The following is a 19,062-nucleotide window of genomic DNA, read 5'->3' on the forward strand; positions in this document are numbered from 1 at the left end:
CCTCCAACCCTGCCCCCCCCACCTTCAAACCTGCCCGCCCCATCTCCAACCCCCCACCTCCCACCCTGCCCCCCCCACCTCCCACTCTGCCCCCCCCACCTCCACCCCCCCCACCTCCAACCCCCCCCACCTCCCATCCTGCCCCCCCCACCTCCAACCCGAGCGCGGCGGCTTTGCATTTCACCGCTGGTGCGCGGCGGCATCTGAAGACCCCCCCCCTTCCCCCCCCCACTCCCCAACTAAAAACCACCCTCTCCCCAAGACGTGTCACAAGTGATATATAGCCTTTGTTATCTTTACCCAGGCAGAAAATGCACCACTACCCACCCTAGGACGTGGCGCTACCGCCCCGCGCCCCCTAATTCATCCGCCCGCTCACGCCAACTCCACCCGCCCCTCCCACTCCACAAAAAGCCACCGGAGCGGTCGCAACCAGTTGCACGGGTACCACCTGTGCCACAATCGCCACAGGTGCCCCCCCCTCCCCAACACCGCCACCCCCGGCTGACTTTTCCCCATTCCACACTGGGGGCGGCAAAAGAGACAGAGCCCCTCCCTGTCCTCCCTGGGTCCCCAGCTCTGTATCCATAGCAACCCCATCCTCCGCATCCTCCCCAAAACCCATGGAACTTGTCTGCCCTTACCCCCCCCATCCCGCCGCCCCCACCACCTGGTTTCCACGCCAACCAACCGAGCCCTCTGTCTCCACGGCTTTGTAGTTGCCGTCTGTCTTCCCCTCGCATTGACACTCGGCGCAAAGAGCGCGGGACTGCCGCTGGAACCCAGACGCACCAATCATCGGAGCGCGGTGGCGCGCGCGCGCGCGCGCGTGCGTCGGAGCAAGAGGGATACGGGGAGGAGAAGGGGGGGGAGGGGTGGGCGTGGATGAGAGCGAGGGGAGCAGCGAGGAGAGGGAGTGGACCAAGGGAGGAGAGGGAGTCATAGGGAGCAGGGGCCAGGAACGAGACGGAGAACAGGAAGGGGAGGGAAGACGTGGAGGAGCAGGGAGGCGAGGGGACACGTGGAGGTTGGAGGAGAGGGGGACAGGCAGGAGAGAGGGGAGGGGGAACAGAGAGGAACGGGAGAACAGGGAGGAGAGTTGGGTGGGTTGATAAGGGGGATGGGCAGATGAGGCACAACACAACAGACTGTGAGCGCGAGTGAGACGGGAGGTGGAGATAGAAGGCAGCGGAGGGGGGGGGCAAAGCAGAGAGGCCGGTGAGGGGATGGGGGCGAGGAGGAGCAGGAGGAGGGGTGCCGATCCGAGAGTGAAGCGACCACCAAGGCCACGTTGTCGCTCATTCACGCTTTCTGAATTCACGGCCAGGGCGTAAAGCACACGAACGCACAACAAACGAGCAAAATAGAAAACGCGTGCCTACACAACGAGCAAAATATAAAACACACACACACAAGGACAATATGAAACACGCACACGCAATTTTCCAAATATAAAACACACACACACAAGGACAATATGAAACACGCACACGCAATTGTCTAAATATAAAACACGCACACACACACAATATAAAACACGCGCACAACCAGCAAACTATGATCACGCAGCTCGCGTTGAGGAGTCACTGATGAGAGACAGAGGGACGCATTCCTGATTACGATGTGCCCCCCTCCCCCCCCGATGGAAATTTAACGCATGGCCATGGGCCGGCTCCGTAGGGGTCACGGAGCCGAGGGAGTTCGCGCCGCCGCCGCGGTGTTTCGAGTCGGCGTGCCCATTACGTCAGCCCCCAAGCATCTGTACACCCCCCACCACCACCACACACGGCCTTGGACAAACACGCGGTCACAGCGCGGGGTAGAGGCGTCGTCGGCGGCTTTATCGCGCGCCATAAAGGCAGGTCCCGGGAACATTACGGCACCTCTCTGGCACGCGAAGGTGCCTGCGTAAGAAGAGGTTTTTTTAAGAAATAAATAAATATTTTAAATTGGGTCGCACGCGTGCTGTCGCGCACGTAAAACCATTGACGTCCCCCCCCCCTCGACAACGACCGGGTCCGCGATAGACAACGGGGAAGGAGGAGGTGAGTTCGGCTAAATCCTAATTGGCAATCGACTGGCGAAGTGTCAAACCGATCCCGCGTGCTAATCATGCGCGGCACATCCTCCCCGTCACCCCCCACCCCCCCCGACAGAAACTGCTGCTGTGTCCACGTTCTTGTGGCAGCAGTCCTCGACTTAGGGTTGCCACCTGTCCCAGGTTTTTTTACCCGGACAGTCGTGAGAATTTCGCATCTGGTGTTCGGGTGTGGGGCCAGACATCGATTTGCGCCCGAGATCTGGTCCAGCTATTGCTGCGTTGAACTGGCACGGTGTTGATTATACACTATGTAACACAATTTTTGTTCCTGGGTACTAAGTGTTACTTCTTAATTGCTTATGTCCTTAAAGTATAAAAAATGCCTATTATGCCCCACAAACTTTCCTTTTGTGACCAGGACTTTATGCGAACGAAAGACACAAATGCACACGTTTTATCATTGAAAATAGGTACATTTCAAAATATCAATGTCCTGGTCACAAAAGCAAAGTTTGTGGGGAATAATAGTCATTCTCTGTACGATTGAGGCATAAACAATTAGGAAATAACACTTACTACCCAGGTACAACAACATGTTTCTTGTTAAACAGTGAATTATATTATAGACCTTGTGTCTGGGTTTAATCTACAGTGGGAAAGGTGTTGGCCCTTCCACCACTGTTGGCTATCATCACCATCGTCACCATCATCACCATCATCGTCATATCCCAACAGCTGCTGCTGCTTCCGTGTCATTCATCTCCTCTCTGGTGCCTCCTCTTCCTCCTCCTCTGCGTCGTCGCTCCATCGCTCCCTCTCGTGCTCATCCTCCTGTCCCCGTCGCTTCTGACACAGCCGCTTCTCACTCTCTCTCTCTTAGCGCTCGTTTAATCTTCACATTAAATCTGAGCACTCTCATTTCAAATTCTCTCTGACCTTGTTACTCTGAGTGTGTTTTTTGACAGCGTGTCATTTCCAGGTGCCCGTGGCTGCATGCTGCTTCACGGGGCCTGTTACCCAGCAGTGTGGAGGTGAGGGTTGGTGGAGCACACACACACACATTCGTGAAACTCCCTCCCACCATATCTTGACTAACCACGGAATGATAGCAGTGCAGCAAGCGGGTTTTTCCCATCTGTACGTGGAATGAGTGTTACCACCCCCCCCCCCCCCCGATATAGGGGACCGCAGAGCTTGGGCAATTGTTGGTAGCGCCGGTTCTGGCTGCCTTCTCGCTCCGAATTCTCCATCGTTGTGAGATGCAACGCGCACGAATGACGCACGATAGCGTCATTGAAACCATCATCGTAACGATTACTCTGATTATTATTTGCACAACTATAGCAGAAAAAACACACACAAACGTCACGTCCATGACCCCCCGCGCAAGCAAGAAGCGTACGGAGAAATTCAAGCCAACCTGGGTGGCATGCGCTGTGCCCTCGCCCCCCTCTCCCCAACCGAGAAATGACAGCTGCCCTCCCGCGCTCCGGCCGCTTAGCGGCTGCGGCGGTTTCAACAAAGGCTTTCCGTGGATTTCCACGCGTGCACACTGATTATACAACACACTTTGGATTTATGGCGCATCCCCGATGCGATTTACGGAGCGTCTCTCTCGTGCTCTCTCAAGGCGCCGCTCGCTCAGAGCAAGGGGTAGCTGCATGCCCATTTTGGGAGCTGGTGGGGGGCGGTGGGGGCGAGGTGGGGTTCTAGGGATTGAGGAATTATTCTTTGGGCTATTTTCATAGCAGAGGTGCGAAGGCGAAAGGGGGGGGGGGGGCTACGGGACAGAGAGGGAGAGGAGATGCCAAGTGAGATGAAGGTAAGAATGAAGACACTTCATAGGAGAGGAGAGGCAGCGTGTCATAGGTAGAGCCAGCGAATCCTTTGATTCTGGACTTGAAAAGAGAAAGGAGATGGAGTGAACAAGTGGCAACAATCAGGGGAAGGACTTTTTAGACTTACGGGCGGAGCAGCAGCACATAAAGAGTGACCTCTCATTGAGCAAAGGCTTCTACAGAGGGAAGCACAGTGATAGAGTATTGTATGCATGGGTTTTCTCTAGGTGCTCTCCTTTCCTCCCACATACCAAACATTACCTGAACAGGTATTGGACAGATATCGTATTGTATAGGTATTGGCCAAACTTGCCAATGCAGGACCCAGAGGGAGAGAATTCCTGACTCGAGCAACTTTCTTTGCGGAGTCTATACCTTCTCCCTCTGTTCTGTGTGGGTTTCCTACGGGCTTTCTGCTTTCCTTCCATCGCTAAAAACCCCCACACAAGTGTACCTGGGAATTGGCCAAACATCCCAAATGCTAAAAGATTACCAGCAGATCACATCAAATGGGACTACACAGAGCAATTTTGCCCCCCGACTGTTAACGAACTTGGCATGACCCTCCGAGAAAAGGGTCATACGCGGAATAAACACGTTATGGGGTGCAGCAGAGGAGAAGGAGCGACCTCCCAGCGAACAGATGTGGAACATGTACATCATTCACCGCTTTCACATGTGTGTGTGGTGTCATGTGTGTGTCGTGTGTGTGTGTCAAGCATGCCTTACAGATGATCTAAAAGCAGCACAGCTGCAGCTGCCCACGATTTAGCCGGGATCTCATGTGTAGCGAGTGAATGGTCTAGGCCCGGACACCACTGACCATGGGAATATTTTACAGTATTTGGAGTTTTACTTGTTTCGGATGCATTTTGGCGACGGACAATTTTTTTTCTGCCAATAGTGGTTTAACAGTCGTACCTTTCGCAGAGTTTGTTTGACCATACTTGACCACTCTGGTCAGTGCGGGTCGACGGTGGTGGTGGCTGGAATCGGTTGGGAATCCGCTCGCAACTGGTGCTGGCCGTGGCCCGGGAATCGAACTCAGGTCGCCGGGCCATAACCACCGCGCAACCAACCGGCGCTGCACAAGCCACGGACAATTATCGGCAAAGTCCGTCGGCTGTGTATACGACGACGTATGGCGTATAACACGCGATAGGTTTAAAATGCCACGACTGCGATGCATGGCATTTGAACACACACACGCACACACACGCACACGTGCGCACAACACGCACGCTGTGCGCACCACACACACACACAGCCGTCACGGTGAACTCAGGGGGAACATGCCGCGCCCTTGCACCGATTTGGCGTTCGCACCGCATCTCAAGTTGCGTCAGCGGGCGGCGTGAAATGTTTTGGACGGTGGACGGGTTCCTGGCGGTCCCGGCACACGGCACCCAAGCTCCCCCCCCTCCCCCGCTCCTTGAGTGCACATTCCCTGGCATTAGGCCCCCATCCCCTCCTCAGCTAGGGTCTCTCCACCGCTGGATTAATGCCTCCCCATGCCGTAGCCAACATTCACGGCCCCGGCGCCGATGCCATCAATCTCGCTCCTGCACGTGAAGCGACTTCATCGCTCCATCTCCCGGAATGCTCGTTCCCTTTGGACGCCTTAATAGACCCGATAGGGACCGACGGATGCACAGCCGCGCATCCGACGGAAAGCGGCCGAGGGTGAGAAGAGAGACGACGTTTAACTGGCGCGCACGAGGGCCGTGAAAATGTAACGACCGGGGCGAGAATTACGATCCTCAAGAACCCGATAACAAAAATTGAACATTAACGTCCAGATAAGCATTGGCTGGGGGATGGCAAAAGGGGTGCGTGTGTGTGTGTGGGTTTACGTGGGTGGGGAGCAGTAGTGTAGCGGTCAGTGCGCTGCGCTACGAATCCGGCGACCCGTGTTCGATTTCCGCTCACGGCCAACACCGGTGACAATTATTTGACCTGGTCCTGGGCCTCCCCTAGGTCGACTCAGCCTCAAATGAGTAGCCGATGCAGTGCGTCAACCTCATTTCACGCTCATCGAGATCTGTCAGCATTAGCAAATGCCGAGTCAGTGTGCATCTGTAAATCTAGCCGGTGACCTCCGTCAATTGGCCAGGTCAATTCTAAAACAATAAATTAATACCTCAGGGGGCTTTAACTGGTGGATGTGGATGATTTAGTTTCATGTGTACGTGTTTGAGTGATTTGTTTACCTTTCTTGTACTATTCACTACTATCATGTTCTTACACTTTGTTGTTGGAACGTTCTTAACTGGCTCCCACTAGCCATCTGTGAAAAAGAGCTTTGTAGCTCATCGGATTCCACCAGTATAAATACATTTTCTGATTCTGTGTGGCTGCTGCATCGCCCGGCAGGGGCCCAGCCTGGGGTATCGCGATTCCCAGGAGCCGTGGCACAAACGCACGTGAAATAAATACAAGGGGGCCCTCTCTCTCCGCGCCGTCCCGTGGTGCCCTCCGACCTTCCTCCGGTTGCCGCCACGTTGCCGGGGAAACGCGGGGAAAGAAAAAAAAATTCGCGCTGCGGATTGTTGGCGGACGTGCGCCGCGGCGCCTCTGTCCGATGTCCGGAACCGTCTTGTGGTGAAAAAAAAACTACGGTCCAAAGAAAAAAAAATACGAACGCGCGCTCGCGCGCACGGGTGTCGAATTTATCTCGAGTGCGGCAGTGGACTTCGCTTTCGCGGCAGGCGAGGAGGAGCGGAGGGGGGAGGCGGTGACGAACCGTAAGTTATGTGCGCCCTCAGAATCTGTCTACCCCTGCAAGAGGCCGGCCCTGCCTCGACACGATAACGAGAGTGCTTTACAGCAAAAACCCCACATAAATAAAACAAAAAAAACAAGCGCCAGGAAACATCGCAAACGCTCGGCTTTATCTCGCATTCCAAAAGCACCTCCCCGCCTGCTTTTCCCACCTGCGCTCGTGTCATTCCATCAGCCTGCCCTGCCTGCCGATCTGCTCGTCCGTCTGTCTTTCTCTTTCGTTGGTTGATTGTATATTTCTCTGTCTGTCTGTCTGTTTCTGTCTGCCTGTCCTGCCCGTCTCTCTCTCTCTCTGTCTGGTGCCCTCTCTGCCTGTCCGTCTATTACTCTGTGTAATTGTTTGTCCGTGTGCCTGTCTATCTCCCTGACAGTCTAGCACTTAGTCACACCAAAAGACAAAGATCCCCCGTATAGCCTTACCATACTGCTGGGGCAAGTGCTGTTAGTGCGCACCTATGAAGGCTGGAACGGCACACGAGGGGGTTGGGTGGCCAGCACCACGGCCGGCCGTCTTTGTTTCCCCAGTGGCGATGTTTACACACCGCACCAGGTACTCATTTGAGTTTGAGTCCACCTAGGGGAGGCCCAGGACCGTTTCAGATAATAATCGTCACTGGTGTTAGCTGTGAGCGGGAATCGAACCCGGGTGGCCGGGTTCATAGCGCAGCGCGCTAACCGCTACACCACCGCTCCCACACACTACACACACACACTACACACACTACACACACACACTACACACACACGTCCTCACACACGCACGAGTCTGCACACCAGTGGGTGCCCACACATTAAATTCAGCGCCTCCGCCAGGGCAAGGGAGACGTGATGCCCCCTTGTCCACGATCCATCCCGGCTCAATTTGCCGGGGACACACACACACCCCCCCGGTTCGAAGTCGCGCGTCTGACATGCGCATCGCGAGCCTTGCCAGTTTAAAAACCAGACCGGGCTAAGCGAACGTCTCCTAGCGCGGCGCGGGCGATGTCAGGAGGCGCCGCGTGCCCCGTGAACTCTCGCACGGAGGGTACGCCAATTACCCCGGCACGCCGCTCCTGATCCGGCACACGCAGAACCGGAGGTTGACGGTCGCGGGGAGTTGGGTTGTCTCGTTGTTAGCGCGAACCCCCCGCCCCCCCCCCCCCCCGAGGGTCGCGAAGAAGCACAGCCCTTGCAATTGCTCGCTCGCACACACCGCTGGCAGAAGGGCCTCCCCGGACTCGATATAATCTTCGAGGGCTTCCGGACGTCTCGGGCGAGGTGGGAGCACTCCACGTCCTCGTTTCACCTGACCACACGCGGACCTGCCAGCACTCAATAGACTAACTTAATTTAAGACTAACTGTCGTGAACATTGTCATGCTGCTGGGTGGACAGGGCGCAGGGAGGTGTGTGTGTGTGTGGGGGGGGGGGGGGAATTTAAGAAACTTGCACCATTGCACGCAACTGCTGCACCTAGGAGATCGAACCGCTCCCCCCCCTCTTTCCACCCATCGGCACAACGTCCATAACTCTCAACTCGTACGTGCGTCGCACTTCTTTCGCACCGTACTTAGCCAACGTTGCTGATTGTTAACGAACGAAGGTGCGTGGGCAGTGGGGGCACCAAACCTACCACGCGGAGGAAATCTCATCGGACCGGTGACCTCTGGATCGCGGGTTCAGCATGCTCAACCATTACGCCACTGTCGGCGGCTGCCCTTAAATCCCTTTATCGAGGCCAATTTAAAATGCACGCTAAGGTGCATTTATTCCGGGCGGAGGCTCGCAATGCGATGTGGGTGATGTGGGCGATGCGGGGCGAGCAGTTACGACCACGTTACGCATTCGCCGCACGGCTCTGCGGAGGAGGTGGTGGTGGGGGCAGGAGGCGGAGGGAATGGATTTCTGCTTATCGTCTCTCTCGAAATTTTGTAATAAAGCATCTCTGTTTCTCAAAAGCACGGCTCGAGATGCGCCCGCCCTCGACTTATTATCTGCACGATCTGAGCCCGAGGAGGAATGGACCCGAGTAGTTGGGGTGGTGGCGGGGCGCTCGCAGAGAGAGAGAGAGCTCATTGATTGAGAGGTTTGTAATCAGTCGACGCCCGTAATCCACACCAAGGACAGCGTGACATGGCCCCGGAGTGGCCATCGCCGCCACAAACCATTCCCCTCCCGCTATGCCCACCGTGGGCTCGTGGTCCACTCGCGGCTACTGCTGCCGCCGCTGCAGCCGCGTCCAGTAGCATTTCCATTACTCATAACGATACTACTACTAATAATACTAATATAATCATAACCATGGTAGCGTTGCCACCGGTCATGGTTTAGCTCGGATTCGAGGTACATATCCTGCTGAGAAATCTATAAGTCTTCCCCGCGGCATTAAAAGCCCTGTTTTTTTTTATGTGGCCGCTTAATAATCCACCACTCGATCACGACACAATTTATTACGCGAAGTTCTGCTACTGTGAGATAATTCTTCGTATTCTTCTTCTTCCCATGACGTGTCCTCATTTTTTTTGTTTGCACCTCAGGAGGTGGCAACCCTAATCCGTAAGCCATTGCCTATTGTTCACATGCTTCCTTGGCCTTTGACTTTCAACTTTTACTTGAGATTGTTGCCAAGGCCTGCTTCTGCCTCTTGCTAACGCCTGCAATTCGCCTGTTTGTTCAGGCTTGCTGCTGCCTGTTATCTGCCATAACTGCCCGCTTACTTCCGTGATAGCTTTGTTTCATGTAATACATAATTAGTATGATTTTAATCCCTCAGAGGACCATGCATAAGTACGTTTATAATTCATAGCACTCTCCCGAACCACATCTTAAGACGCTTTGCCTTGAAACACTTCATATTCAAGCTTGCATAATCGTATTATTCTTCTTCTTCTTTTTTTTCTTTCTCGCAAACAAAAAAAACATTGTCTCGCTTCGTGTGATGTCTGTTTGATCTCGAGGCACTGGGGATCGTTGGTGCATTAAAGCATCCCGAGGGACCGGCTCCGGTTGCCACCACCGCCCCCCCCCCCCCCCAATGGTACCAATAATTATAATCTCACAACATCAGCGGGAAGGAAAAGCGCGCCGCCGCTTGTAAACGCATCGCCTTGGAGTTGCAAATTAGTTCGGCCAGTCCTCGTTTAACACGCTTATTAGTGGCAGATGCGTTCCTGAAAAATGTACCGCGTTCGACAACGTAGTAACAATGAATTTTGGGGAGATGCGATGTGCTCCTACTATACTACGCGCACCACGCAGTGAGATGGCGGGACAAATAACGGGTGGTTGGCCGCCACTGTGTTTACTGTATCACTCCGTGCACTGTATCACTGTACCGCTCAGCTGTGCAGCTCAAAAAAGTAGTTCGTGGTCGACCGCTCAGAAACCGCGTTATAACGGTGCACGCATTCCGCGTTATAACGGTGCACATATTCGGGTTATAACGGTGCACGGTTCCACGTTATAACGGTGCGTGCTTTCCACGTTGTGCGAAAGGTGTTCCCGAGGGGAAGAACCACGTTGTAGCAAAAACGCGCTGTGATGTCAACACCGCCACGCGTTAAGCGAGGACTTGCCATATGGCTAAAATAAGTAGCGCAACTCACAAAAGCCAGGAACGTTTGGATTTCCCGGGGAAGGCTTCGAGATTTCCCAGAGGACACCAACAGCAGCTACCTCTTTAAAAAAACGAGGACAGTCCTGGGAACACCGGGACAGATGGCAACTCCAACAGCGGCCTCGTAGCCAGTAGACAGAGTGCTAGCCGGCTGGAGCCTCCACAACCGGTGCCGTGCAAGTCCATTTCCCTTCTCCCGTTCTTTCGGCTTCTCTCCATAAACTTTGATTTGTGCGATGAGAGGCGCGTTTACTGCGATTGTTTATGATAACGGTCATCATAATGCATTATGGTTGCTGAGCCGGCGCGCGTGCCGGTGCTTTTAATGCCCGGGGGCAGGACTCGGGGAGCCGATGGCGCGCGGGAGAAGCGGCGGAAAAGTGACTTGAGAACTGGCGGCGCCGCAAGCATCACCTAGCACGCGATCGCGCGCAAGTGAGTGAGCGCGCGGGTGAGCGAGTGAGTAAGTGAGCGAGTGAGTGAGCGAGTGAGCAAGCGAGCGAGGGAGTAAGCGAGGAAGTGAGTGAGTGAGCAGCACGGCCGATGAGTTGAGCAAAGGAACACAGTAATCCATGAGCCAGAGCAGAACACGGCTCCGCGGGTGATGGCTGGGGTTGCTACCTGTCCGGGAATTGGCATCCATGTTCAGGTGGTGGCACGAATAGATTTGTACAGAGACCTCATATCAGTGTTTTGCGCTGCACTCGTTTCGTGCTAACGGCACGGTTTTGATGATAGGCCCGGTGCTGACTTGAGGGACATGCCTAGGGTTTTGTCCAGAGCGGGAAGAGGTTGCGACCAGAGCGGTGGGAAATATGCAGGGGTAACGTGTGCTATGATGAATGGTGGAGGTGATAATGTATATCTATTAATTACGGTTATGGCAAATTCACTTTATTTGCCAATTTATTGATGTTGGTGTAATGCAAGCGCTGCCATCTCAGGTCGTATCAAAGAGTTAAATGGTTGGCTTGGGCCTATGGACTGCAGCCCCCAGAATGCAACCGGGGCTGCTGAGGGGCCAATAGAACATTGGCCTTATCACCCACGTGTTCATGACTGAGCTTATACTATTTTTTTTAATCCTAGACAGCCCAAAAGCTACATTTTCAGAGACGCTGCATCAATTAGGATGCTTGGTCAATTTCTTATAATTATTTTGTGATACAAACTCCACTTTAAATGGCCCACTGCCCCATGAGGCATCTCACTTTATCCGTTGCTTAAAGCATCTCGGCCACACTAATCAGGTACTTGGGCGGGGATATTTCCCACCTGGCAACACCATCTAATATTAGCACGCTCAGACACTTCTGCCACCAGGAGTGAGAGCAGCGGCTGTGGTGTGCGCTACTGTGTGGCTGCCCACCAAAGGTATTTGAAAGTCACATTCAGCCCTCATTACGGACCACAATCATCATCCGTTACTTACGCCCAGCGCTTCAACGCAGTGCCAAGAAGGTTCCCCGCACCTGGCCCGGAGTGATAAAACTAAAGGGAGCGATTTCGATTTAAAGCTTTCGTGACTGCAGGGATTCATCTTCTTGGTTCTTTCGGTAAAGTCACGTAGAATGGAAATGATAAAATAATAAAAATACAACATATTTTATATTATTATGTTTTATTTTTATTATTATATTATTTCCATTCTACGTGACTTTACCGAAAGAACCAAGAAGATAAAGGGAACGACTCAACTGGAGCTTAGACAGGCGGTCCAATGTGTCCCTAAACCGCAGACCCGGAGGATTCGTCGGAAGGCAGAGGCGACTCCAGCCCACGCTTGCAAGATCGTTTGGTTGTGGCAGCGGCGGTTGCGGCGGCGTCGCCGTGGGTCTCGTTAACTCATCCCGTGAGCCGCTATCGCCGCCACCGCTCGCCGAAGATTTCTCACAAACGCAGCGGCACGGCGACGACAACGTTGGCGGCGGCGTTGAGACGAACAGCTCCTCCATTACTCACGCGGCTCCTCAGAGGGAGCCTCGCGCAGTTTAAGGTTCAAAACGTCCAGAGCGAGCGAGCGAGCGAGCGTCGCGGCGGTCGCAGCTAAGCCTGTGATAAATTGCAAATTGGAGGGGGAGCATTCCCGCACCCCCCCCCCCCCCCCCGCTTCTACCCCTGGGAGGAGCGCTGCGCCCTGCGCCGGTTCTGAATAAACAGCGACGTTTTTTTCCCGCGCAACTCGCGACAGAAAGGTCCGGCGACCTCGCGATCGCAATCCGCGGCCTCAATTAAGCGAGCGCGGTGTTTCATTAACCCCCCCCCCTCCCCGCCGACTCCTCCGCCTCCCCCCACACCCCCACCTCCCTTCACCGCGTCGTTTCCCGGAGAGCGCGATTGTAGCGTCGGATTCTGCTCGTTTGTGTTGCATCCCTGAGGCCGGGGCCAAATTGCGGCCGCCCCCCCCACCCCGCCGTTCCCCCCGCCCCCCTCCCACGAAGCGACGACAGCCACTACCGCCCCCTAGTCCCTCGCGAGATTTGTCGCTTCCCAATGGACATTTATTCATCGCAGCCAACTTCACAGCCACATCAAATTCACACATGCGGCCGGTACCATTAGCATGCCAATTTGCATGTCATTATGGTTATCTGTGGCGGTGGTGTTTTGCACCGAGCCAACTGCCCTTACTATGTGTAATTTTACGCAAAAGTGAAAACTTTAAATGTCATTTCTGGCTCGTCTTGTCCAGCCACTGCTGGACGAAGGACCTTGTCGCACCGTGTCGGTCGTTGGGGCCTGTTTGACCGTACTTCACCGGCCTGGTCTATGCAGGTTCGCGAAGGCGGTCATTTTGTGTAAACATGCAAATCGTAAAATAATAAACATGTGCAGTGCGCCGTCAATGTCATTCAAGTTATCAGGGAAAACCTCACCGAGTCTCAAGACTTGTTTTTTTAGGTGGGTCCTGCATTGGAACAATTGGCCGTTGCCATTTTGAACATTCTTGTGTGTGGGTGGAACACAAAAAAAACGCTTTTGTATCTTGGTAAAAAAACAGAAAACAGTTTCTCTGGTCCGTGGCACCAACCACCCAGCGGAACGTGATGCAGAGGGAGTCTTGTTGGGGAGGGCACGAAGTGCCGCTGTGTGCCCATTTCTGCCATCTCAAGTAAAACTATAAAACATTTTTTTATTTTACCAGGTAAGGCCCATTGAGCTATTTTCCAGAAACAAGCTGGCTTTCACAAATGATAGCTCAACGAAGTGACTTATCATCGTGTGAAAATTCATTGCATCCAAATACTCTAAACGCACATTTGTAAATGTGGAGGGCAAAACTGGAGGACCCCGAGAAAAATCCACTCGACCACAGGGTAATAAACACGCAAACTCCAAATATACAGGTGTCAGGGTTGGAATCGAACCGACGACCTCCTGTATACCAGGTCGAGGTAGTTAACATCTCGCCACCGAGGCACCCCTAACTTACCCCGCCCACTATCTATGAGCCTCATGAAGAATGCAAATAAAACCCACCACACGGAAGGTGATCTCCACGATGACCTCCACGCCAACCGGCTCGCGAACCTACCTGAGGCACTACCGCCTCCTGGTCACCTCGTGAGTTTCACAAATCTCTACGGGATCCGCCAAACCCCTTGCCTCCAAGAGCGCTCGATCACGGGCGTGTTGCCACCACAAAGCGAGGCTGTTGGTGATGAGCCTCAGCAGCAACTCGATGATCACCCGGTCTCTGGGTGGTGTAAACACCTGCTGTCTCCGCTTGCCAGAGCGATAAGTTAAACAAGTTTGGGAAGAAATTACACCGATGCAATTCGCGTGGATTATGTAACGTTTTTTTCCCCTGCGCGCGTTTGTCTTCAGACGCATTTAATTGGCGCAAGGGAAGCTGATTGGTAGCTGTCAGGGCAAAAAAACATGTATACGTCTGTAAATAGCCCCTTAATGCTCTGATTTGAGTCTCCATGGTTTGGGCAAGGCTTTGATTAATCTGGCTGATGTTCACTTAAGCCCTGAATAGCAACATAATTGTATTCCAAAGTTTGCCTCGTATTAATTTAACACGTAGTAGGCTTTTTCGCTCAATGTTACTCATTATCACGTTTTTTTGGGTTAGATCGCGTACATGTAAACGTGTCGTTCGTTAACCCATCTCCACCCGACACAGCCAATTAGTAAAGTTCGTGACGTTGTGAACAAAACACGTTCATTAGTGACTACTCCAGCACGCCGGTGTATTGGGAATTAAACCCACGACGTTTTACAATTTGGCTTGTATTGCATCATCTTTCAGAGATTCATTGTGATCTCCATTTTGCCAATGGACGGACGAAGCGATAACGCCTTCAACCTTGGTGGGAGAGCATAAAAAACTCGTTGACCGGTACGGTGGAATTGGCAGTCTATCGTGCAGGCCATGTAACTGCACCAGGGCCCACGTGCCGGAGCGGCTCTGCCACCGGAGGAAAACTGGGCAGGTGAAGGGCGGACCCCCCCACTTAATCGCTTGCACCAGGGCCCTTGTCATCGCTTGAAGTTCATGCCAAGCCGCTTTTGGACCCATGCGCTTCACCTTAAAACAATGCGAATTCAACCCCTGATCAAGCCTGGAGAGTTGGATGGAGTTCAAATGAAACTCGCGAAACAAACATATTGTGAAAGACCCAACGGTTTGATCTTCCACAAATCTCACCCGAAATCGCATCCACTGCACAAACTATGGCAGATACCTTATGCACACACGGAAAATGTAAAACTCTCCAGCATGGGACTGTGGTCATCCAGAACAGACCATACAACATATCACGATGTAATGTCCGATACACAAATACGAAGGAGACATTGCAGCGATAACACTCCGCTGTTCCCGAAGGTAGTTACCTGGCCTGACCACCTGAATGTGAGATTGTAGTTGCAGCTCTGCATCTACATCAGCCGTACGAAAGAAAGAAGACCACCTGAATGTGAGATTGTAGTTTTTGCTCTGCATTTACATCAGCCGTACGAAAGAAAGGAGACCACCTGAATGTGAGATTGTAGTTTTTTCTCTGCGTCTACATCAGCCGTACGAAAGAAAGGAGACCACCTGAATGTGAGATTGTAGTTTTTGCTCTGCGTCTACATCAGCCGTACGAAAGAAAGAAGAAGGGCCAGGGCACCACGCAAAGCCACGCTGCGCCGATGGGCCATGCGGCTTTTTGATGGGCGTGGAGGGGTGAGCCGCTGCTACTCACTCTCGGCGCGGGAGCAGGAGGCCAGGCAGACGAGCAGAGCTCCGGCCACCATGGCCAGCAGCGGTAAGCGGGCGAACACCGGCGACATCCCGGACGGCTCGGGCGATCGCGGGCGGCGGGTCAAAGCGGAGGGGAGCTGCTGCGGACCAGAGTCACCTGGTGCTCTCGACGTTCTGGATCAGACAAAACCTGGAGAGGGACAGAGGCGGGAAGGAGAGAGTGGTGTCATTGATGGGCAGGTGGGGGATGTCTCGAGAGGGTTACTGTTGTCATCGTCATTGTTATCATCATCAGTCTCGTCCATCACTTCATGAGTGATGGTGGGTCTGAAAGAATTTCGACCGTGGTAATTGTTTTCTTTAGACGGTATCACTACTTCGTTCAATCTCGATCATCTTTCTTCTACCACTTTTCTCCCTGCATCCATCCACCTGGTTTTATGTTTTTGGGTCACTGCGAAGCCACACATTTGCTGGGAGGCTCAACTAGGACACAACATGGAGTTGGCAGCCCCTTCCTCTGTGAGCCCCACCCACTATTAGAGCCACGCCCACTCAGTCACTAGCACCGCCCACACAGGAAGCGGCCTCCTCACTCTTTATTATAACCACCAGCCCTTTGCCCGTCCAAGGACGGGTGTATTTCAGGAAATCTGAAACTTGCAAGCGAAAAGCAGACGTGATATTAATTGCATCAATTCGTGTGACACAGACTTCTTTCATTTAAAGGTTACAATCCCTTGTTCATCATGACGTCCTTTTTATTTCTGTCTCAATAGCGTTACGGAGATCGCGTGACGTGAGGGTTATGCCTTTGTAGTGAGGGTTGTAAGTTGAACCTGAGGAGGGGGGAGGAGGCGCCTCGCCTCCCCATGTGGAGTGACGTCACCCGCTAATTATTATTAATGGAGGGGGGGGGGGTGTCCATTTGGAAGACGTCAGCTCTTCACGATTATTAATGAGGGGGCTCTTCGATGTGGAGTGACGTCACGCATGGGACGCACAGATATTCTTGGCTCATTATAGTAGTAAATGAGTGGGAATCGAACCTGATTAACAAAGCTCGTAGCACAGCGCGCTAACTTCTCCCCACACAAAGACAAAGATCCCTCCGCATAGCCTGAACAGACTGTTGGGGCAAGTGCTGTTAGTGAGCTCCTGTGAATGCTGGCACGGCACACGAGGGGGTAGCTGGCCAACACCATGCCCGGCCGCCTTTGCCTTCCCAGTGGGCAGACACACACATATACACTACGACATACACACACACACGAGGCTGAGATCATTGTCAGCTCAACACCCCCTTCGAACCAAGAACCAAGTACAAACCAAGCCCTGGGGGGGGGGTGGGCGTGGGGGGGCACGGGATAATGGGATCAGCTCATTTACGCGTGTAGCAATTCCGCACCAACACGGCCGGCGCCACGAGCAACAACACAACGGCCGCATTCATAAGTGGTGGATTAAATATATTCAGTGTGAAATCCGAGCGCTTGTCGAGAAATCTAAATCGAGGGGGGGTGCCGGGGGGGCCCTCCCCAGCCGACCCCGTCTCCCCACGCCAGCCATACCTTCCCCCCGAACCTAGATCCTCGCTGGCCAACGCCGCTCCTGAATTGCCCGCTAAGTGCACGCCGGTAATTCCTGCTCTGCCCTCCCCTGCCTCTGCCTCTGTGTTCATTCACCGCACTGCAGGTCACAGCAACACGCTTTCCTCGCTCGCTCGCCCGCCCGCCCGCCCGCTCGCACGCTCGCACGCTCGCCCGCTCGCCCACTCACTCACCCGCCCGCTCGCCCACTTACTCACTCACTCGCCCACCCACTCGCTCGCCACACTGCAGGTCACACCACTTCTCTTTCTGCTTCTTGCCTCGCCACTGCTCCACACTGGAATTCCCTCTCCTCTCATCACCGTCGACATCATTGTCGTCACCACCGTCTCTTTTCCACAAGCTCTTATATAACCGGGCTCAAGTCAAGACACGTGGTACACAGTTTAATAGTGCTGTTTGTTGCTGGCCGCTTGGCATTTTGGGCCACTGCTCCGCAACAGTGATGAGAAAAAATGTAACACCTTCCTCTCTCTCCGTACCCCCCCCCCCCACCTTTCCGTACCCCCCCCCCATCATCGCAAACGCCTCCACGTTGTTACGTGACGCAGGGCGATCCATTCACGGATACCCCACTAAACTAACCTGGAGGCATTTTACCTTCAAAGCCTCCTCTCACGCGTCTCCCGCGAATCTCGAACACCTCGACAGCGTTCAAACAGCCGTTGGGAAGAAACAGGGTCGTGCAAAACGAGTAGGGTATCTTATTGACGGATCACCCTGTCAGATGCAATGACGCTGACGATGACATAAACAACAACGTACAGCAGCCCGCTGTTAATCGACTGCTGGATGAAGGCCTCCCAACCACCCCCCCTCCACCCCTCCAAGCCGTGCTTTCGCGTCGAGCCCCCGGGGGTGCGGCGCGAAACGTCGGGCACGCCGTCCGCGACAGACAAACAACGCGGCGTCGGGGAAAGCTGCTGCGGCCGGGACCCCCGGAACTCGGCTCGCGAGGTTCAAGTGCGGCGCACCAACGCCGGCCACGGCCGCTCGCGCCGGTTAATTGTGGGGGGGGGGGGGGGGGCGAAGGGGGGGGGCATCGTCGTTAGCGGCTGTGGACCTAGCCGCCCCCGCCCCCCCTGCTTAGGGCAATGCTCCGTCCACGCTGGTAATTGCCGCCCGCCGCTGATTTTGGAGCACCGTGTGGGCTGTCAGTGACCACGTCCATCGATCCGCGAGGACAGAGCCCACAACACCCCCCCCTACACCCTGCACAGTCCTGTAGCACTGGGTGGGGGGGGCGGGGGTTGGAGGGGGCTGACCCCCCCCCCCCCCAACTTCGGAAGGTTCAGTCCCCCCCCTGTAAAGAATTCTGAAGTCAAAATTAAGCAATGGCAGCAACGGGGTGAGCGCCAGAGCAGAACGCCCGGTAGACGCGGGCGGGTCGCGTCATTACTCATTCCTTTGAGCGTTAAACATCACTTTAAAGTTTGTTTAACGCTGACTGTGCCGAAGCGCCCCCCCCCCCGCCCCCCCATGAGTAATTTAACCCCCCCCCACCACCACCCCTCTCGTGCAGCCACCACAAGCAGCAGGGATTGCTCCAACCTTCGCTTCTTTTCCCTGTGTGTGTGTTTTTTTGAATCTTCAAGAGCGCACGGCGTTTTTGTTTTGCTGCCCCAATTAGACGTTCGCTCCGACTCCGCTTTGCTTAACGATGTCTGTGAAGCCGCGGGTTCCACTTGGAATGCGTTCGTTAGGGATGCGGGCCCGAGATGAAGCCAATCTCAGCTGGGCTGACACTGGCACGTCCTCCCCTCCATCCTGATACGATCGCTCCCCCTCCCTCCTCGTCATCCACCGCCACACCCAGACTGTTTCTCTGCTCACCACTTTTGCGCAATGCCTCAGCCCCTCCTCGGTCGCACGAAGACATCAAAGCCTCCACCAGGCCCCTTCTGCTGGAGGAAGGCCTCCTCCCCAAGTCACGGTGCTCTTTGTGGTGGCATTAAAAAGTCACGTCTTTTCCCCGAAATGATTGAAATTGTGCTTCC

The 19,062-nt window shown here is 54.1% G+C and overlaps 1 protein-coding gene across 24 annotated transcripts in view; it reads right to left on the minus strand.

Annotated features, from left to right (window-relative positions):
• Positions 1 to 19,062, minus strand: part of PTPRD (protein tyrosine phosphatase receptor type D) — a 214,913-nt gene that overhangs the window by 140,140 nt on the left and 55,711 nt on the right. For all 24 annotated transcript variants that reach the window (XM_078876899.1, XM_078876908.1, XM_078876909.1 and 21 more), the window contains exon 2: positions 15,457 to 15,645. In XM_078876899.1, the coding sequence (XP_078733025.1) occupies positions 15,457 to 15,544 (88 nt within the window). In that variant the 5' untranslated portion in view covers positions 15,545 to 15,645. The remainder of the gene's footprint in view (positions 1 to 15,456; positions 15,646 to 19,062) is intronic.

The sequence above is a fragment of the Lampetra fluviatilis genome, chromosome 46, assembly GCF_964198595.1.
Source record: "Lampetra fluviatilis chromosome 46, kcLamFluv1.1, whole genome shotgun sequence".
In the NCBI taxonomy this organism is placed as follows: domain Eukaryota; kingdom Metazoa; phylum Chordata; class Hyperoartia; order Petromyzontiformes; family Petromyzontidae; genus Lampetra; species Lampetra fluviatilis.